Source organism: Chiloscyllium plagiosum, chromosome 3, assembly GCF_004010195.1.
Source record: "Chiloscyllium plagiosum isolate BGI_BamShark_2017 chromosome 3, ASM401019v2, whole genome shotgun sequence".
Classification (NCBI taxonomy): Eukaryota; Metazoa; Chordata; class Chondrichthyes; order Orectolobiformes; family Hemiscylliidae; genus Chiloscyllium; species Chiloscyllium plagiosum.
Genome location: NC_057712.1, coordinates 70,698,175 through 70,721,309, shown reverse-complemented (window position 1 = coordinate 70,721,309; position 23,135 = coordinate 70,698,175). Strand labels below are relative to the sequence as shown.

Below are 23,135 nucleotides of genomic sequence, written 5' to 3'. Positions count from 1 at the left end.
GAGTCTAAAGATTAATACATTTATTTAATTACCAGAATGCTACATGAAAGACATTTGTGCTTCATTAGGCAAATGTCCCTCATTTTCATGATATACATTGTAGAATTAGTTAATTTGATCCAATCTTGGCTTACTCCTGTGACAAGTGGTTGGTATAGTGCACTATTGGGAAATGTGGTATCAATAAGAAATATACATTTGCTTTGTCTGAAGAAAACTTTAATCATGTAAATAAGAAAACATCTTTAAAAGGAAAATGGATTAATAAAATTTTGTGGCATATTGCTTTCAGAGCTAGACATATGATACCATCCATCAGTAATACTAAATTTTTTAAAATTCAAGTAAGCGGGAAAAATGTTTCCAATTATTTTACCAAGGCCTCTCAGTTTAATAAATGGTGGATTAGGCCTCATAAGTAGTACCTGTGCATCTGAGTTGTGATTAAGGATGGCTCAGTTACCATTATGCATGCAAAAATAGTACTTTGAAGTACAAAGACAATTGGGCAATACACGACATCCAGTTCCTATACTTGGAGATCCCTTTATCCTTCACCAATCATTATTAATTGGAAATTTATGCTTAAGCTAACCAGCCTAGGTCAAATGATTGGTGTAGACACAGGAATTCAAATTCATTCAATACAGTTTATAATCACAAACAAGCAAGAACAATTTCTGTTTACAATGACATCCACAACAAACTTCACGCAGTAGCTGTGTCAACTTAGCTTAAAAGCAAGGTTAGTCAAATGTCAGCAATACTAAAATCTTAACTCACATTTAAGTTTTGTGCACCACAATTCCTACACAAGACAAATGTAATCTATACAGATGCTGACAAAGCCTTTTCCTAGACACCAATAAGCAATGCTGAAAACAAAGATCATTCACATGTTTCAAGATGTTTTTTGTAAAGCAAATAAATAAGTTGCCTTTTCCACTTCTAAAGAAATGCGCACAATTTTTTGGAGATTGTCACACTTTCTAATATTTCTACAAGTCAAATATTTTAACTTTAGTAAACAGCGTTTAATGTGCAATTCAAAGAAAAGTTAAACATTTAGTCCAATTATGCAATAAAGTGGAGGGGAAATAAATACCACATGGTAGCACATACTAGTTGTTTAACACTGCAGTTAGATTTTAGTTGCATAATCCCAGGCGTGTCAACAGAAAACAGTTCTTAAATTTGTCCTTCAATCAAAGTCACGAGTTGTCAGCACAAGTGGAGCAACCAGGGTCCATCCGTACAGCATGATGCAGATCCAGCTAGAAGAAATCTTCACCCAAACTGATGGCCATTTACTTGTCATTATTTCATATGAGGAATCAGGGCTGAGAACGAAAAGAAAACAAAACTTGTTGCCTGCATATTAATTTTCTAAACAATGGCATACTTTAAAATTACATATTATTCCTCTTATCATGCTAGTTACTTACCCTATCACTTCAATGGGTTTGGCAACAGTTGCAAACCCTCTCCACTACTTTTATTTTCTAACTTATCCTCCCCAGGATTCCTAGACCCTTGCCTCAGAACAGCAGATAATAAAAATTCCAAGCAGAGCTTTCCAAGTACTAATCTTTAGAAGACCACAGGATATGCTGTATTATCTGATATGAGCCTCCAGTGGCTAAGGTTTCCCCACCATTAGCACAAAAGCAATGATTTTCATGTAAACCCAAATGGTGAGCATTTTTGTGCTGACTACATGATTAGCATGACTGCTAAGTTAAATTCTCACCCAAATTTCATAAATGCTGACAAACCAAGTTGATGCACAACAGTGGCTTATATTTCCACAGGATCAGGGTGAACTGACAGAAAATGGAGTGTAATAGTGATAGAATACCCTATCATAGAAACATTAATATGTTAGCTTTATGGCCACAGACATGACACCAGGGTAGTACATTGCTTCCCTGATGCCAGGAGCAAGGATGTAACTGATTGGCATTCTCCCTTGCCCTTCAGTATGTCCTACAGCCAAAGATAGTCAGGCTGGGAGTAGAACATCCAAGGGTGTTCAGTCTTTAGGACAGGAAAAAAGGTGGTGGCATGATGTTGCTAGTGAGAAAGGCTATTGGGTCAGAAAATCTAGATGAGGATTCAGAAGAAATGGAGCAAAGCAGCAGCAAAAGGCAGAAGACAATATTAGGAATTATTCATAAACCTCCAAATCAGTAGTGTAAGGTAAAGGTTGGCATTAAATAGGAAATCAGAGATACACGCAAAAATGCTGCATAAGTCAGATTTATTCATCTGCCAAATTATATTAGCACTAATGCTGTGCAATTGACTAAATTCTAACATATTAAGATTTAGTATGCTGAGGAATCAACTAGGATTTTGTACAATGAAATAATCTTATAAATAATCTTCTTGTGAGAAGTCTTTTAATAAAAACATGACCAGCAGAGAATTTTTTATTGGGATCAAATTACAGACCAGTTAACCCAACATAGAATATCAAATAGAACAGAATAGCACAGGAACAGGTCCTTCAATCCACCATTTCTGTACCAACTATCATGTCATTCTAAACTAATCCCACCTGCTTGCACATGATCCATATCATCTTATTTCCTGCCTGTTCACATGTCTGTCTAAATGCCTTTTAAATGTGAACATATCTACAACATTCTCTGGCAGTGGGTTCTAGGTACATACCGCTGTAAAAAAGAAAGACTTTCCTCACACTCACCTTAAACCTCTGCCCTCTTGTGTTTCTTATATTACTACCCCAAACTTGCCTCATTAACTAGGTACCATGCCCCAACAGTGCCTCTCTAATCTGTTGAGAGCCCAAATCTCTAACTCACAATATGTGGAACAGCTCAACACCTCTGCGATATCCGGGAATGCCTAGTCTTTGCACCACACTTAGGACTGTTGTGCACCCAGTAAAATGAAAGCAATTCCCTGATGCCCAGCACATAGAGTCATTTGGCCCAGACGTGGCAGGTAAGGGTGAGTCAGCACCTGCTTTACGAACTTTGACCTAAAGGCCCTGGTGGATGAGATTGTGCAGAGGGAGGACATGGTCAGTCCTGGGATGGGAAGACAGATGACCACAACACTAGATCAAACTGCTAGTTTGATCCAAGGTTGCCATCCAGGTCAGTGTGGACTCAACTATCTGGAGAAGCTCCAGCAGCATTAGATGGATGTGTTCGCTGATGATTGTATAACGTTCAGCACCACTTACAACTGCTCAGATACTGAAGCAGTCTACATTCAAATGCAACTAGATCTGGACAATATTCAGGCTTATAGACTTACAGCTGGCAAGTAACATTCATGCCACAGAAATGCCAGGCAATGACCATCTCCAACAAGAGATTATCTAATCACCATCCCTGACACCCAATAGTGCCAACTGCACTGGATCCCCCACCACCAACACCATTGAAGCCACCAAAACCAAAAACTATATGCTCCACATAAACACACAGTAACTACAAGAGCAGAACAGAGACCAGGAATACTGGCAAACAACCTACCTCGTGACTCCCAAAATCACGCCCATTATGTAAAAGAACAAGTCAAGAATTTGGTGGAATATTCCCCATTTACCTGGATGAGTGAAGCACCAACAAACACTCAAGCAGCTTGACACCATCCAGGACAAATCAGCCCACTTGATTGGCAATGCATCCATAAGCATCCACTCCCTCCACCACGAAGCAGCAGCAGCATATTCCATCCCCAAGATGCACTCCAGAAATCTATCAAAGATCCCCAGACAGCACCCTCCAAACCCATGACCACTTCCATCCAGAAGGACAAGGACAGCAGACACATGGAAATTGGGGATAACAGAATAGCTTAAAAAGTGAATTGTTTAGCAAAAAGGAAACTGTATTTGGAGTAGATAATGGTGATTTGTGGGGTACTATAGGATCAGCATTTATATCTATATTTGCATATAAATATAAATAATTTTGATGAAGGAATCAAATGAATATTTTCAAATATTAGGCACAAAATTAGGTAAAATTGGGAGTGGAGAGGAGGAGTTAAAGAGATGTCAAGGCAGTTTTGACAAGTTGAGCAAGTTGGAAAATGCAGGTGCAGTGAATCATAGATATCCCACTAGGGGTAGGAGCAAGGATATCCCACTGCAGCTACATAGTGACTTAGTGTGAGCATATCTGCTTGCAGTTTTGGTCTCCTCACTAAAGAAAAGACATATTTGTCACAGAGTGTGCAGCAAAGGTTCACCAGACAGTTTTCTGCATGGCAGGTTTGTTGTGTAAGGAAACAGTGGCCGACTAGGCCTGCATTCACTGGAGCTTCAAAGAATGAGAGGAGATTACATTAACACAAAATTCTGACATGGCTGGAAAGAGTGGAGGCAGGGATGATCTTTCATCTGGCCAGGGGTGTTCAGAACAAGGGGTCTCAGTCTCCGGCTATTGGATAGGCTATTTTGGACTGAGATGAAGAGCAGTTTCTTCTCTTAAAGGGTGGTGAACCTATGGAATTCACGATCATACAAGGCTGTGGTGGACAAATTACCGAGTATGTTTAAAAAAGCAATAGATAGATATCTAGAGATTAAAAACATAAAGCAGTACTGGGAAATAGAAATAGTATTGGGTTGAGATACAGGTTCAGTCATGGTCATGTTGAATGGCAGAAAGGGCTTGATACATAAATTAGAATCAATCTAAGAATTCCTTCTTCAATATTGCTTAGTTCCACAATGGACAGCAAATATTAGGGAAATGACACATTCCTTTCGCAACAAAACATACAAATGCAATAATTATACTTCACTAAAGATACAATGCCTGCAATTTTGAATTTCTTGGTGTCAAAAGTTCTATGACTATTTCTTTTTGACGTTATACCAATCACCATGACATTGATGTTTAAGAGATAATATGCATCTAAAAATGTTTCAAATATGTACCTGGCTCATGTTTTGTGAGAAAACAAGCAACATATAGAGTACTAACAATTAGCCACTACTGACAGAGTAGTACTGCAGAATGGTAAAGATGTTTAACTTAAATTGCTTACATACCTATACCAGTTGGTCAGTGTCATCATGATATAGAGAGAAGCCAAAAACAGCATGAAGTGAAAGAAGGAATAACTGTAGGTGACACCATCTTTCTCATTGTCTTCTGCACGTTGTGCATTGTTACCATCTTCCAAGGAACCATCGCTTCGACCAACTCCTTCATCTATCAGCGTAGATTCATCACTAGTTAGCGTCAGTTTGTTGACCTGGCTATTGTTCGAGGTCCGGATGCTGTGGAGGAGGAAAAAAAGAAATTAAACTCATACTATCAGATCACATAGAATTAACAGGTAAGAACACTTTCATTATTAAGAAGTTACTGGATGGGCACATTACCCTTAATTTCTTCTGGTTTGTGATTATTTACAATCATACAGAATGTAAGAGGCCCTTCAGTCCATCACGTTTGTACCGCCAAAACTATACTATCTACATTAGTCCAACTTTCCCGCATGAGGCCCATAACCTTGAATATTTCAAGTGCTCATCCAACTGCTTTTTAAAAGTTGAGGTTTCATGCCTCAACTATCCTGCTGTGCAGTGCACTCGAAACCCCAAAACTCTCTGGTGAAAGTTATTCCTCAAAACCTCTCTAAACCTCCTGCTTTTCACTTTAAGAATATGGCCCCCTTGTTCTGATGCTTTGCTTAAAGGGAACAACTGCTTTCTATTCACCCTATCCATGCCCCTTTTATCAGGTCTCTCCTCAACCTTCTCTGTTCCAAAGAAAACAACCCGAGCTAATACAGCTTCCGCTTCACAGCTGAAACGTTCCATTTTAGGCAACTTCTTGTTGAATATCCTCTGCAATCCCTCCAGTGAAATCAGATCCTTCCTACAGAGACCAGAACTGCACACAGTAATCCAGCTCTGGCCTAACCAAAGTTATGTACATCTCCAGTATGACCCCCATGCTCTTATCTATGGCAACACTGATAAAGACAAGCATCCCGTATGCCTTCTTAACCACCCTATTAACTTTGCTGACTTCAGGGATCTGTGAACCAATACCCCAAGATCCATTTCGCCGAGCTTTCCCAGTGTCTTGTCATTCACTGAGTACTCCCTTGTCTTGTTACTTCTTCCAAAGTGCATCTCCTAAGATTTATCAGGGTTAACTTCCATCTGCCACAGATCTGCCCATCTGACTACTCCTTTTATACCTCCCTGTAACCCAATACAGTCTTCCTCACTGTTAACCACCCAGAAATTTATCATTGTTAATATTTCCCTAATTCAAGTAAATTAAGCAAAGAAAAATCATAGTCAAGAGACTAATGGCAGCAATTCAGATATGAATCAGGAAGTGTCCTGCCGATTACCACCTGCTCCATATTCTGTCTTCAGTTGGTGAGTCAGCATGCCTCCATGTTGAATACTAGGTGGAAGAGACACAAATGGTGTCAAGAGTGCAGGATATATTTTGAAACCAACCACCTATCACGATTCTCGGCTTCCTATCTTGGAACTGACAGTCTATTTTTCTGTCCCTAATTTAATTGTGGATTAATTATGCAAAGCCATATGGATTTGTTAAAGACACATGGTAGTTAATTAGCTCAAGATTCTTGATGAGGTTTGACAGACCAACTTTGTATTCAGAGGTAAAAACAATGACTGCAGATGCTGGAAACCAGATTCTGGATTAGTGGTGCTGGAAGAGCACAGCAGTTCAGGCAGCATCCAAGGAGCTTCGAAATCGACGTTTCGGGCAAAAGCCCTTCATCAGGAATAAAGCTTTATTCCTGATGAAGGGCTTTTGCCCGAAACGTCGATTTCGAAGCTCCTTGGATGCTGCCTGAACTGCTGTGCTCTTCCAGCACCACTAATCCAGAACCAACTTTGTATTCATGCAGCCATTGCTTTTTTTAAACCAAATTGTGACAAGCCTATTAGCTGGCACCTTATTAAATGTCTTATGGAAGTTCATATAAAATCACACTAACCCATTAAACCATCAATCCTGCTTGTATGTATTCAACTCCTCTGCCATTTCCTTGCTCCCCATTATTTTTCCTCTAAGGGGCTTATGTTCACTGCTGCCTCTCTCTTTCTTTTTAAATATATAAAGACATTTTTACTAACTGCTTTTGTTACTTAACAGTTTGCCCTCAGAATATTTTCTCCTTATTACTTTTTTGATCATCCTCTATTGACTTTTAAACTTTTCCACTTCTCTAGCTCACCACAAATCTTGGCCACATTGTATGTTTCTTCCTTTCAATTTGCTACTGTCCCTAAATTAATGGTCACTTTATCCTTTCCTAGAATCCTTCTTCCCCACTGGGTTATATCTGTGCTGTAAGGCATGAACTATTTTCTTAAAATGCTTGACAGTTGCTCATCAATCACCTATCCATTACAGCCCTCATTTCTTTATAAGTTTAGCACAGTTGTTTCGCACACTCAAACGGAATGCTAAATTCCATCACATTATATCATTTTTAATAATATGTTAACTAAAGATGTACATAGTGTCCAAATGTGTTTTGTTCAAGATTAGATACAGCTTAACTTCTCTAATTTTGTTCCTCTAGAAATAAACGCTCATGCTTGGTTTTTGCTTTTTTTTAAACCAGCATTTTTAGTTTGCGTCACTATTTTTAGGGACTGTTACATTTGTACTTCCTCATCTCCTCTATCCCATTTAGATTCTTATTTTCTCAATAATAAATGCCACCATTAGTTCTCTTGCCAAAATGTAACATCTACCGAATTTCAATTGCCAGTGATATGCTTATTCTGCAAGTAATTAACACTTCTTGCAAACTCTTGAGATTGTCTTCTTTAATACTAACCATCTCATACTCAGCTCTCCCACTCTGGTTTGCTGTCAACTACAAATTTATAACATTTGTTTTGAATTCAAAGTTGAGAATGTCAATATAAATAATGGACAACTGTGGTCCCTAGCACCAATCTTTGAGAGGTCACTTCTCAGCTTAAGTAGGGACCATTTTCCCATCATCCAACTAACCATTCATTCTGTTCCTTTTTCCTTGGAGACACTTGCACCACTATTCAATTGTGTGGTAATTGATCACAATGTTTGGAAATGTAGATAAGTTTTCAACTACATTACTCTGGATTCTTCTATGGTAATCTCTTCAATAAGATTGGTAAAACATAGTTTCTGGATTTTTAAAGAAAGTGCTCTCCTTTATTGGGAATTCCATGTTTTTTCTTACTCCAGATGTTAACTTTACTTGTGCTCAGTTCCCTGGACATGTTCTAGCCCCCTTTTAAATATCAGTATAACATCAGTAAGCCATCAGTTTGCTGGTACAAGTTTTTTTTCGAACTAACTATTAAAACTAATATACAATATTGTCTCTGCTATCCCAGGTATGAAAACAATCCACATCAGAAATGTATCCACTGGATTTGATTAGTTTGTTTAATATTTCCTCTGCTCTTACTCTAAATATTGCTGATTTCATTTTCCAATATGATGGCTATATAATCTGCCTCCTTAGTAAATAGAGAAGCAAATTTTTTTTTATTTAAAAAAGTGCCATTATGTTATCACTGCCTATAATTTTATCCTGTCCATCCTCTATCAACAAAAACTTTAGCTCATCTACCTGCTGAATACAGTCATAGAGATGTACAAAGCCAATGGGCCGAGGAGTGGCAAAGGGAATTAAATTTTGACAAATGTGAGATGCTGCATTTTGGAGAGGCAAATCCGGGCAGGATTTACACACTTATTGGTAAGGTCCTAGGGAGTGTTGCTGAACAAAGAGACCTTGGATTGCATGTTCATAGTTCTTTGGAAGTGGAGTCTCAGGTAGACAGGATAATGAAGAAGGCATTTAATATACTTTCCTTTATTGGTCAGAGCATTGATTAAACAAGTTGGGAGGTCATGGTGCAGCTGTACAAGACACTGATTAGATTAGATAATATTTCCTACAGTGTGGAAACAGACCCTTCGGCCCAACAAGTCCACACCAACTTTCCGTAGAGTAACCCACCCAGACCTATTTCCCTCTGACTAATGCACCTCACACTATGGGCAATTTAGAATGGCCAATTCACCTAACCTGCACATTTGTGGACTGTGGGAGGAAACCGGAGGAAACTCGTGCAGACAGACAGAATGCAACAGATTCCACACAGGCAGTCACCCAAGGATTGAATTGAACCTGGGTCTTGGCGCTGTGAGGCAGCAGTGCTAACCACTGAGCCACCGTCCGTTGGTTGCTCCACTTTTGGAATAGTGTGTACAATGCTGTTCTCCCTCCTACAAAAAGGATGTTGTGAAATTTGAAAGGGTTCAAAAATGATTTACAAGGATATTGCCAGGGTTGGAGGGTTTGAGCTATACGGAGAGACTGAATAGATTAGATTAGATTACTTACAGTGTGGAAACAGGCCCTTCGGCCCAACAAGTCCACACCGACCCGCCGAAGCGCAACCCACCCATACCCCTACATTTACTCCTTCACCTAACACTACCAGCTATTTAGCATGGCCAATTCACCTGACCCTGCACATCTTTGGACTGTGGGAGGAAACCGGAGCACCCGGAGGAAACCCACGCAGACACGGGGAGAACGTGCAAACTCCACACAGTCAGTCGCCTGAGGCGGGAATTGAACCCAGGTCTCTGGCGCTGTGAGGCAGCAGTGCTAACCACTGTGCCACCGTGCCGCCCGAGGCCGGGGCTGTTTTCCCTGGAGCGTTGGAGGCTGAGGGATGACTATATAAAGGTTTATAAAATCATGAGGGGCATGGATAGGGTAAATAAACAAAAATCTTTTGCCAGGGTTGGGGGCGGGGGAGTCCAGAACGAGACAGCATAGGTTTAGGGTGAGAGGGAAAGGATTTTAAAGGGGACCTAAAGGCAACTGTTTCACACAAAGGGTGTTGCAAGTATAGAATGAGCTGCCAGAGGAAGTGTTCGAGGTTGATACAATAAAAATACACCTGGATCAGTACATTAATAGGAAGAGTTGAGGATATGGGCCAAGTGCTGGCAAATGTGACTAGATTAATTTAGGATATCTGGTCGGCATGGATGAATTGGACCGAATGTTATAAATTTCTTGATAACATAACTTCACATTTCCTCTCTGCCTTCTTATTTTCCTCTTGACGTCCCTTCTGGTGTTGTGTAATCATCATTCTCTCCTGAGTAGTGCACACAGTGGTTACATCTAACTTTCCTTATCATTGTCGTTTTTGGATAGGTAATACCTCATTAATGATATGTTAAGTGGAACACTTTTGATCACAGCTTTAAAATGTTTTCCATTGTTGTTCAATAATATTTTTTGTTCTTCATTTGTCATATTGTCACTTATTTTCCCTAATTCTAGTCTCAGCCCTCCAGTAGTGGGTTTTTTCCTTACTTATTACCTTACTCCTGTTCATATTTATGCCTTCGTCCAAAATATTATTTTAAAGCTTATATTATAGTGACTCTTGCCTCGATGTTCCCCACCTCACTTTTGTATTCTGTAATCTTTACGAAGTCCAGTAGTAAATCCTCTAACGTTGTTCTTCTTACATACCTACATACTTAAAAGAAAGAGGCCTGTACATATTATAGAAACGCTTTCCCTTTATCTGTATACTCTGGCCAATCAATTTCACTAACAGAAATCTCTTTCCTCATTTCTCTAATTTGATGGTCTATTTCTTCTTCCACCTCTCTTACAAGGAGATGTAGATATCTCTTATTAGTGTGATTGATCATTTATCTTTAATTTCTGCCTGTATCAATTCCATTTCTGTATTATATGGCAATGTCACTTTTCTCCACTGCCATGCTATATCTAACAATAACAGTGCTTTGAGATGTACTCTGCCAACTTCAATTCCCACTCCTGAGGTTTTGCAGCCACATTTTGGGAGTTAACTCCAACATTGAAGGTGGCAGAGATAATGTTGTTGCCTTGTCTGTTAGTTAGTCTGTTCGTAAACAATGTATCTCAACAAATGTTGGTGCACAGATAGGGAATGACCCAAGGAAGAGCGGACTAATTTATAGTGAAAATTTGAAATGTACAAATAGGAGCAGAAGCAGACAATTTGGCCTTTTGAGTTTGCTCCACCATTCAACAGGATCATAGCTGATCTATTTGTTTTGAATTCCCCATTCCAATCTATTCAAATAACATTCAACTCCTTACCCAACAAGAATCTGTCCATCGTGGTTTTAAGAAGTAATCAAAGACCCAATCTCTATTGCCTTCTGAGCTGGAGAGTTCCGTAGCTGCACAACACTTCAAGAAAATCAAAATTCTCCTGAAAGGGTGTCTCCTAAACCTAAATAGTGCCCTTTTAACCATTGACTGACCCACAAGAGAAACATCCTTTTCACATCCACCTTGTCGGGACCATTCAGGATCTTAAACACTCTCACTTATCTAAAGTCCAGTGGAAACAAGGCCCTCCTGTCCAACATATCCTCATAAAATAACCCAATCATGCCAGGTATCAATCCACTAAACCTCTACAACTACCTCCAATTCATATATATCTTCATTAAATAAGGAAAGCAAAACTGCACTCAGGTCTCACCAATGCCTTGTATAACCATAGCATAACATGTGGATATGAAATTTAAAGGATTCATTAAATTTGCGAGACAAAACAAATTGGCATTTTTAAGAATGTTATGGATGTTTTAGACAGTTATAGATTGTTTCGGCTGCTGTGGTGAAAATTGTTACAGCAAACAAAAACCTGTTAGCAGAGTTTTCGGAGCTGATTGATGCGGACTGACATCTTCTCAGTGAAATGTAAACTCTTAAGAAAGAAATATCTTTCCTCAATTTTGCAGTTACAGCGTATCAACCATGCAGGGGAAACCTCAGGAAGAGCCGTGTTTTTCGAAAATATCTGTCTGTTAATGGTTTGTACCCTCTTCACTTATGATATAGCTATTCCTTGCAAACTATTACTGTTTTATTATGGACAATACATATAATATTGTAAAGACAAGATTTTTTTTATTGCTTCATAAGATTTGAGCATCACTGGCTCAGATAGCACCGATTGCCCCTATTCGCTGTTGAGAAGATCACAGTGAGCTATTTATAAACTTCTGCAATCTGCACTGTATGTAGAATAAGTGTGCTGATAGAGAGGGCGTTCTAAGATTTTAATCCGTTGTTCTTCTCATAGTCTATTGGTCTTTTTACCCACCGCCCTCCCCCCCCCCATTCTATAACTATCATTCCCTGGTCATGTTTGCTCTCCTTTTCTAGTTCATTCCTACTGAGTTGGTTTCATTTCTCAGATTCTTCACCTCCCTTACCCACCCAATTTTACTCATTTAAAAACTTTGCCATCTCCCTCCTTGGGCTTTTCAATAGGTCCCATTCCAGTTCAGGTGGATTCTAGTCTCACTCTTCAGCTCCTTCTTGCACTAGTACTACAAGGAATGTCATAGGAAAAGGGGGAAAAGGGTACTTGCTTTCTCACGCCAGCCCTGGCCTATTTTTGCCTAGATTAGAGTGATGCTGGAAAAGCACAGCAGTTCAGGCAGCATCAGAGGAGCAGTAAAATCGACGTTTCGGGCAAAAGCCCTTCATCAGGAATACAGGGCCTATTTTTGTGTCAATTTACACGTAGTTTCAGTATCAATCCAGCAATAATTAGCTTTGAATGCCTGCTTTTTAACTTGGAGAAAGCGAGGACTGCAGATGCTGGAGATCAGAGCTGAAAATGTGTTGCTGGAAAAGTGCAGCAGGTCAGGCAGCATCCAAGGAGGAGAATCGACGTTTCGGGCATAAGCCCTTCTTCTTGATCCAACACCTAAACTGCCTCCCTATTCTCACCTAAGAGGGCCCTCCTACCCCACTCCAGGACGCCAGAGTTCAAGTCCACCTGCTTCAGAGGTGTGTGCTAACATCTCTGAGCAGGTTGATTACAAAATAACTATTCTTACCCAAGTCTTTTGTACCAATATAGTCCAGGAAAAGTGGATTTTTCTGTCCCTTTCCAACTGTCTCTCAACTCTGGCATTGATTAAGGAAACTCAACTTTAGGGGCTTTTCTTAATGTCTCTATAAATACAAAACCCTCTATTCATTACCATATTTCTATTTTGTTCTGATATTCCCTCCACTACCACTCTAGACAGCCTTCCTCATCACAATGTTTTGGTATGCGTAGTGGCTGACCTCCCACAGTCTCTATTTTTGTCTTCATAGTTAGTGAGTTCTGCTCAAGCTGAAAAATGTCTGTCTCTCTTGATCAAGTGACTTATGAATTTCTAGTGAATGTCATACAATCAGATTTTGGAACATCTATGCTAGGAATTGCTGCAGCATTTTGCAATGCACGGTTATAAATTTAAATCTGTGATCCTCCGCAGAATGATTTGGTGAATGTTTATTAGTGAGATTAGGAAAATACTGTAGTTGATGAATAGGAAGAGAAAAACACAGAGGAGCCAGACATTAAAATTTTTCCTAATCATTTCTGAACTAGATAGCACATTATAATTTATTTCAAAAACACTATTTTACCAGGAATTAAACTTTAAAAAAAATCTGAAATTAGTCAAATTCACTCTAAACAATCATGTACTTGGATGCAAATTAAAAAGTTACTCATATGAATATAGGATTATATTAATTTTAAAAAAAGTGAAAAAAGTTTGATAAGAAGAACACGAGAATGACTTGGACATAAAAAACACACCAACAGAAGCAAAGTATAAATGATAAGCCTTGGCTCTGGCTTGGCAAAGCAAATAAACCATCAGCATAGAGGGGAGAACATTACATAGTGTAACTGAAGCATGAAGCTAATAACAATCACAAGACAGTTCACATTTTGAATAATTATAGCCTCCAATTATTTCAAGGGAAACACAAAGAATTGAGTATCCCCAGAAGAGCTATGGTTACGTCAATAAGAAGAAAGCCCTTCGCAAGCTGAAATGGTTTTAAGCACATGTTCAAATTCTGATTGTATTTATCATAGCAACTAGTGTGATGATTTATAAAAGGTCCTGACAAGGATTTTGATGGAGAAATGCATATTGAAGAGGCATCAGATGACCAGAATCAAATCAGTGTGAAGTCCTTGTTTAAAAAAGGTGACAAAGCAGACATAGGTAACCATAAACCAATTCAACTTACTGGGGGATCCAGGTTCAGCAGTAAAATGCACGATTATCTACACAATAGCACACCAACAGAAGCAAAGTAAAAATTATAAGACTCAATTCCAGGACGGCAAAGCAAAGAAACCATCAATATAGAGGTGAGAACATCACATGATGTAACTGAAGCCGGTCACTAGACTTGAAATGTTAACTTTACTTCCTCTCCAAAGATGCTGCCAGACCTGCTGAATTTCTTCAGCAATTTCTGCTTTAGCTTCAGTTTTATATAATCGATAGGCTTGCTGGCCCATTTTAGTGGCTGCTAAGAATCAACCTCCCATATGTTAAGTATGGCAAATTCTTATCCCTGAAAGAGTATTAGTAAACCAGAAGGCTTTTTATAACAATCCAGTAATTTCACAATTATTACATTTTGCAATTATAGTTTTTTGTTCTTGATTTATGAACTAATGGAATTTATATTACTCAGTTAGCATCATGGGAGCTAAACTAAGCTCAGGTTTCCAAGCATCAGTCTAGGCTTGGAGATTATTCTTCCACTATGTTACCATCTCTTATACCACATAAAAGACTGGTTAACAAAACTGTAATTTGCAAAATAGGAGGGTCAAAGTGTCAAAGAGATCTAGAGCACAGTAAAAGACCCTTTAGCCCTTCAAGTCGGCATTAGTCAAAAACAACTACCTAACTATTCTTAACACAAGTGCACATAAAAACAGTTCTTCAGCCTGGATACAAAACAGTCTAAATGATAGAAAAGACAGAAATAGATATTTTTTAGGTTGGAAAGAGGTTTGTAATGGAGTGCCTGGGGTGGTTGGTATTGGGACCTTTGCATTTCCTGATATTTATTTATGATCTAGATATTGTATTTGCAGAGGATAATTTTACACTTGATGCAAAACTTGGAACAATGTAAACTGTGAGGACGACAGTTCAAAGAAGGACGTAAATAATTTGGAATGGGTGGATATGTAGCAGATACAGTTCAAGACATATAAATATGAGGTGATCATATTTGTGATAAGTGCATAGACAGCCAACATAACGTAAGGGGCACAATCCTAAAGGGAGTGCAGGAGTAGAGGAAGCTGGATGTACATATGTACAGACCATTGGAGATTGCAGGACAGATGAGGGGAGCAGTTAATAAAGCTGCGAAAACCACAAATACACCAGCAAGGAGGCGATATCAAACCTACATGACCATATGCTGTGCACAAGTCAGTGTGGCCACACTATAGTAAGGTTGAGAGAGACAGTGCAGAAGAGATTTGCAAGAATGGTTCCAGGGATAAGAAACTTCACTTATGACAGACTAGAGTGTTTGGGACTGCTCCCCTTGGAGAGAAGGGGGCTAACATGGCATCTAAGCAATTTTCAAAATCATGATCAGACTGGTTAGCGTCAGCAGGAGAAACTATTCTTGCTTGTAATGAAAAAGAACAAAAGGGCACAGATTTAATAATTTGCAAAAGCAAGGATGATACGAGAAAAATCTTTTTCTAACAAGTGATTTTGGTCCTAAATGCACTGTGTGGAAATGTGATGAAAGCAAGGGTCAAGGGTATTTTGTGATTGTTAACTGTGTAGAAAATAGAACTATAAGTAATAGAACTATATATTTACCCTGTATGCATGAATGCTTGTGGATAATCTGAGGTGATATGGAAGGTGAAGGTCGTCATCATTGAGATTAGCTTTCAATTCCAGATTTATTTATGAAATTCAAACTCCATCAGTTGTTGTGGTACCCCAAGGAACTGCCAAAAAAGTGGGTGCAAGTTGTTTAAAAAAAGAAGTGATCGCTCTTTCAGAGTGCCTACTCACATAAGTCATTTGTGCTGCATAAGTGAGTGTGCAGACTAGAGCCAAGGGGATGCCTAAATGGACATAGGGTAGCACAGGGGAGTATTAGTGACCATGGGGATAGGTAGGTTGGCACAGGGGGTGTGAAGCATCATGGAGGTGGATAGATGGGAATAGGCTGACTTGGATAGGGCATGGGGAATGTATGATGGAGAGAGTGAATAGGCAGGAGGGATGTTTTATTTTCTCATCCTTACTTTGGTCTCCAACACTATGGTCGAAATTTCAGAGGCACCTCTCCTCTATCAGTCACTCGCAGAATCCTGAGCTTTTCCCAGGTTATCCAGCACAATTCCCAATCTAACCCACAATCCCCAACTGGAGGGAAAAAAGAGAAGGGAAGGACAAGCAGACATTTTTAAAAGTTATGTTTGTGGAGTTGGGGTTTACTCTGCCTCTGTGCACGTGACACAGGAACAAAAATCAGGACCTAGGTTGAAAAGTATATGGCATAGCAGACCTCAAATATGGAGCGATTAAGTAGAAACACAAGGGATGCTAAACCTTTATTTGCTTGGGCCACAAGATTATCTAGTCAAGTTCTGGCCACCACACTTTAGGAACAACATGATGATTCTTTGGAAGCTGCAAAGGAGATTTACCAGAATGTTTCAAGGGATGAGGGAATTTAGTTACAAAATTAAGTTGGAGAAGCAGACGTTGTTCTCCTTAGACCAAAGGAGGTTGAGGAAATAAAACTGTTCCAAGATTATGACATGTTTGGACAAGCTAGACAAAGGAAAGCCCTTCTTGTGAGCTAATAGATTAGGGAACACAGATGAATAGTTCTGCACAAGAAATAGAGGGATGTAAGCAGCCCAATTTTTATACACCGAATGCCAATAAACTGAAACTCCTTTGTTTAGAAGGGTCATGGGAACAGAGACAATTAATTAATGATTTCAAAAGGAATGTAGATAGGCATTTAAGGGAAATAAACTTGTTGACCACAATGATTGACTGGAGAAATGTAGCTTACTAGATTGCTATAAAGTGTACTAGCAATGAGTTGATGAGCTGAATGGTCTCCTCCTTTGTTGTAATGACTTTATGACACATGCAACATGGCTTCAAGACAGAAAGTTTCCTGCCTGATATCCTCCTTGAGGAAGTGACAACCTAAATCAACCATGGTATCATTTGAGCATCTAAATTACAAGCAAACTGAGACGACTCCTCCATTATTCATAACTTACAAGCTCAATCCATATGCAGTATGATTTTAGTTAGCATTTACTTTATATTAACCTTCCTACAAATTTATATTTCTGACTTGAAGTGACAGCTTTGGGAGAAAAGAAGACAGCTAATAATAAAAGCATAGATCTGATGATTACTGACCTTGAATATAGAACACAAAGTAAAAATAGAACCAGTCCTACAATTCCTTGTGCATCCCACCACTGGATAACCTGACCAGGGACATGAGTCCCTGTGCTGTTGTACCCAATCATGCTCAGCAAACTGGGATTGCATTTTCGGTCTGTAAGAAATTAAACATGCATAAGTAAATGGCCTTTTGTCTGACTATTTCCCAAAATTACTGTCTATACTTCAAATGCTTATGCTAGCTACATAACCTTTTTCTTAATAAAACACCTTTTTTGTAAGCAATGCGATTTAAAGATTAACTTAACTGATTTACATACAAGGTGAAGCATTCTTTTTATGCCGATGTTTCCAATCTGACCATGAAAAATAAATTGTTCAAAGTTTGTTCATTTGATTAAAGATAGAACACAGAAGGCCTTGGACTCATGCTGACCCAAACACTTTGAGGCACCCATTCAGTGCTGACAAAATAGCTATCATATAATTTCGAAAAGTCAATCTCTCCAATTTCTGGCAGTCTCAATAGCACTTTCTATTCAGTTACATGTACAAAACATATTCAATTCCACACCACAGTAAATCATAGCCATCAGCCTGTTAAACGTAATGAATCACTTCAAAATTTTCACTCCATTGATATAAATTAAAATTGCCACAAAGTTGTCTCAAATTAATATGCAGAATTAAATCAGCATTACATTTATAGAAGTAAATTTGATCTAGGCACTAGGTCAACAAGTTTTAATTTGTGATTGATAGGAGTCTTCAACAACTGCCAAAAGAAAATAATTTAGCTTAGTTGAACTGTCATAATGTTTTTTCAACTACAATCTTTTTCAGTGTAGGCAGACTGAGGTGGAACTAACTGCCATTTCCTATCCATTTTTAGCCTTGGCACAACAATGGCATGAACTGTGACAAGCTTGACTACAGTATACCTAGAAACATCTAGACACAATTACTGAAAAAAACGTACTATCTGGAGGTATAAATAAATTTGCATTTTAAAAGACAAATTAAAACTTCTCCCTTTGACATGCCAAATACAAAAGCAACCTGCTTTAGCATTTTCCAATGCTTTAATTCTTTGTAAACCAAAATATAAATCAATATTTGATAAGGAAATGCATCAATGCAATTTTTAGTGCCTCCCTCCCAATTCCATAACAAGACCGAAAACAGAGTGTTGTTAAAAAGGCAGCAATGTAACACCATTCTGGAATGCAAGTTTCATGATACACAATGAAACCTTTGTCCTTTGCTGTAGTACTTTTGGACTTCAAAAGCTCATTTTCATTCTCCCTTCTCTGGGTGAGAATTTATCATGGAGCATTATTCACATTCCATGACATTATTAATGGAGGATACACTACGAACTAAAATAACTAAAAATGAATAAAATACCTGGTTCATTAGTCATAGCAGACCACGTTAGATACATGGTATACAAGGTGATGATGGACGATTGTAACAAACCAGATCGAGGTTGAGACTCCTAAAAATATATCAACAATCTCTTCAATTTATTTTTACATATGCATATATACACACACATACACACACTTACAAGTGTATACCTTATTTAACTTCAATATTCCTTTTATAAGCACACTCCATTCAGACAGAACACATACAGTTGGTGTCTGATTTTATAAGTTAATCTGTTACTTTTCACTGCTTTGTCTTCCACTGTTTTTCCATACACAAATCATCTGCACTTGTCAAAACTTGACCAAGGTTCGGCATGGGAGATTGGTTAGCAAGGTTAGATCTCATGGAATACAGGGAAAACTAGCCATTTGGATACAGAACTGGCTCAAAGGTAGAAGGCAGAGGGTAGTGGTGGAGGGTTGTTTTTCAGATTGGAGGCCTGTGACCAGATTGGAGTGCCACAAGGATCGGTGCTGGGTCCACTGCTTTTTCTCATTTATATAAATGATTTGGAAGTGAACATAGGAGGTAGAGTTAGTAAGTTTGCAGATGACACCAAAATTGGAGTTGTAATGGACAGCGAAGAAGGTAACCTCGGATTACAACGGGATCTTGATCAGGTGGGCCAATGGGTTGAGGAGTGGCAGATGGAGTTTAATTTAGACAAATGCAAGGTGCTGCATTTTGGAAAAGCAAATCTCAGCAGGACTTATACACTTTAATGGTAAGGTCCTAGGATGCTGAACAAGTGCAGGTTTATAGCTCCTTGAAAGTAGAATCGCAGGTAGATAGGATAGTGAAGGTGGCGTTTGGTATGCTTTCCTTTATTGGTTAAGAGTATTGAGTAGAGGAGTTAGGAGGTCATGTTGCAGCTGTACAAGACATTGGTTAGGCCACTTTTGGAATATTGTGTGATTAATCTGGTCTCATTTTAATTGGAAAGATGCTGTGAAACTTGAAATGGGTTCAAAAAAGATTTACAAAGATGTTGCCAGGGTTGGAGGATTTGAGCTGTATGGACAGGTTGAATAGACTAGGGCTGTTTTCCCTGGAATGTCGGAGGCTGAGGGGTGACCTTATAGAGGTTTATAAAATCATGAGGGGCATGGATAGGGTAAATAGACAAGGTATTTTCCCTGGGGTGGGAGAGTCAGATCTAGAGGGCATAGGTTTAGGGTGAGAGGGGAAAGCTATAAAAGCCTAAGGGCAACTTCTTCATGCAGAGGGTGATGCCTGTGTGGAATGAGCTCGTGGAGGCTAGTATAATTGCAGCATTTAAAAGGCATCTGGGTGGGTATATGAATAGCAAGGGTTTGGAGGGATATAGGCTGGGTGCTGACAGGTGGAACTAGATTGGATTGGGATATCTAGTTAGCATGGATGAGTTGGACTGAAGGGTCTGTTTCCATGCTGTACATCTCTATGACCCATGTCTGACTAATCCAGTTGAATTTTGTGGAAAGTCACTGACAGGGTTTATAAGCAAATGTGTGCAGCTATTTTCTATTTCCATTACCAGAACATAATCGATAGGGAATTTGCACAAGATATTATCAAAAATGACAACCTTATCGTTGAATTAGTTTGGAGGTCAGGTAAAGGCACCATCCATTGATTGATATTGCCTGAATAGGAAAGGTGATGCTTCCCCCAGAATCTGTAATAAGGCCTCAGCTACTCAGCATATAAATAACCTGGAGGGTTTTGTTGCACAGGTGGTAATGACCCTACCTTTGTGCCAGGAGGCCTGAATTCAAATCTCAACTGCTCCCAGAGGTGTTTAATAGCCTATCTAGAAATGATTTGTATGAAGGAACAGAATTTTTAAAAGAACTATCTGGCTCTAATTTAGGGGGCACATTAAGTTGTGCAGATACAAGTAGAGACGTACGGATTAAATAAGTGGGCAAAACCATTGAAGGTGATGTTCAATGTTGGAGAGAAATGAAGCTATTCACTTTGGATCGAAGAAAGCCATATAAGAATACTTACTTCTGGTATCATGCCTTTGGAACATCATAAGCCTTGGAGGGACTATAGTGGGGATTCACCAGACAAATAACAAAGGCTAAAGGGTGCGTTGTATTCTCTCGAGTTAGAAAGTAATCATAGTATTTAAAATTAAAAATCATGTGATAGTATGAAAAAAGTACAGTTATTTCTTCCGGTGGTCAAATCCAGAACCAGCAACGCTAATATAAAAATTAGTGTTAGGAAAGTTAGAAGTAAAATTCTATCCCCAAACAAATAAGTATGGAAATCTGAAATCCCCTTCATTCTAAAATGTAGTGGATTCTGGGACAAATCATTTTTTTTCTAAAGTTGTAGGTGTTGAGTATCAATCGATATGAACAAATTGCAGATAGATTCCGATGTGGAAATTAATCTAATATAATAGTATTAAAAGGTGCAAGAAGTTAAACTCTATAGTTTCCTTAAACATTTGAAAGCGGTTCCAATGAACAAGCTAAAACTGTGCTGATTAAATACCTTCCTTAAACTCTATTTTTGACATGACTTTAATTTCTTTTTTATATGCAATAACCTATGTTAAAGCAGTAAATACAGTTAGAATCCAACCCCATAGGATGACATCTACTTTGGCAAAACAAAATTAAATTATGAGATGGATTTTTCAATATGAGCTCTAAAATCTACATTAATTAGTCAAAGTTTTTGGGTCATACCTGTATCTTTGGGAGGATGGACATGACAGACGAAGCTATGCACAGCAGCATATTTAAGCTGATAAAGACCTTATTCTCAGTGCAGCCCTCAGGATGCGTGTAGTAACAATAGAATAGGACAATAGCAACCAGGGATAGCAGGTAGTTCATGCCTGTGGCGGACAACAATGCTGTACAAAAGATAACGTCAACTAATTAGTCTTTTGGATTCTTTAATAGTAATTTTAGCAAATTATGCTTTTTAAAAAAAAAATACTATTTGCACCAATGCTATTTGAGGATATACATACTCTAAATCATGAAGTGAAGGATACAGCACAGAGGTTTGATGGTAAAAGTGATACAAAGTTGATGAAGTTCAACAGGACCCAAATGGAAAACAATGTTTTACCCCAAAAAGTGAACAAATGCAGGAATTTCAGTATTCAACAACAATACTTAACTGTTTGTCACCCTAGCCTCACTTATTTAAAATCACCACTCTCGGTAGTTACTGTTCTTCAGTTTTTTTTCCTCCTTACCTGCATACCAGCACCTCGAGTTGCCTTCTTCCATTTTTTCAACCCATGATTCATTCCAGGAGTGGGCAAAGTCAATGAGTAGGACCAGCTGGATTAAGATGAAACAAAACGCACCAGCCATTCCAACATAGAACCAGACTGTAAATAAACAAATAAAACAAGCTCAGAAATTGGTTTAAGTTGCATTCTATTTAAAGTTTGAAAAAAAACTATATTTTGAGCACTTATCTGTGGAATGAATATTAAAAATGCTTTTTAAAAATAATTATAAAATCATGGCTCACTAAACATGAATTTTAAACTAAAAATTAAAAGCCCTCAAACGTGGTATACCTTAAAATGTACTCAGTAAAACGGAGCATCTTTTCACAAGGTCTGTTAGTTTATTTGGATGTTGCATAGAAAAAAAAATCACAACATTGAAAGTTAATAGTTAATACAAAGGGAACTTTGAATAATTGCAGCACAGAAGGAAGCTATTTGGTGGTTGAGTTCATACTGACTCTCTCCAAGGGCGATTTAGCTTATCCCATTCCTCCATCCTTTCCCCAAGGCCATAAGATACAGTGGCAGAATCATGCCATTCAGCCCATGAAATCTACCCCATAATTCCATTGTGGCTGATACGTTTCTCAACCCCATTCTGTTCCATTTGTGACTTAAATACACTCAATGACTTGGCCTCCACAACCCTCTTTGGCAAGGTGTTGCACAGATTAAGTGCTATCTGGCTGAAGAAAGTATCCTGTAGCCCTGCAGCCTCTGTCATCAGGTGCCTATCTAATTCCACTTTGGTTCAAATGTGGCTTTCAACCTCCACCACAGGCATTTTTTGGCATGTAGGCATAGTTGACTGGTCAGCATTTATCGCCTATCCCTAGTTGCCCTTGAGGAAATGGTGGCAAATTGCCTTCTTGAACCATTGTAACCCACCTGCCGTGGACTGACCCACAATTGCAATGAAGGACCAAATCAGGATGGTGAGTGGTTTGGAGAGGAACTTGAAAATGGTGGTGTTCCCATGCATCTGCTGCCCATGCCCTCCATGGTCCTGGGGTTGGAAAGTGCTATCTGAGGATCTTTGTTTACACAGTGCATTCCAGATCATAACCACTTACTGTGTTAAAATATTTTTCTTTGTGGAACCTTTGGTCATTTGCCAAATG

The 23,135-nt window shown here is 38.7% G+C and overlaps 1 protein-coding gene across 1 annotated transcript; it reads right to left on the bottom strand.

Annotated features, from left to right (window-relative positions):
* Window positions 1–202: 202 nt before the first annotated feature.
* Window positions 203–22,141, bottom strand: serinc1 (serine incorporator 1). The gene is made up of 6 exons (XM_043684275.1): window positions 21,970–22,141; window positions 21,449–21,618; window positions 18,735–18,825; window positions 17,340–17,481; window positions 5,039–5,269; window positions 203–1,340 (listed from the first exon to the last, which is right to left on the bottom strand). Exons 1-6 carry the CDS (start codon window positions 22,088–22,090, stop codon window positions 1,202–1,204), a joined length of 894 nt encoding a protein of 297 aa, XP_043540210.1. The 5' UTR covers window positions 22,091–22,141; the 3' UTR covers window positions 203–1,201.
* Window positions 22,142–23,135: the final 994 nt, after the last annotated feature.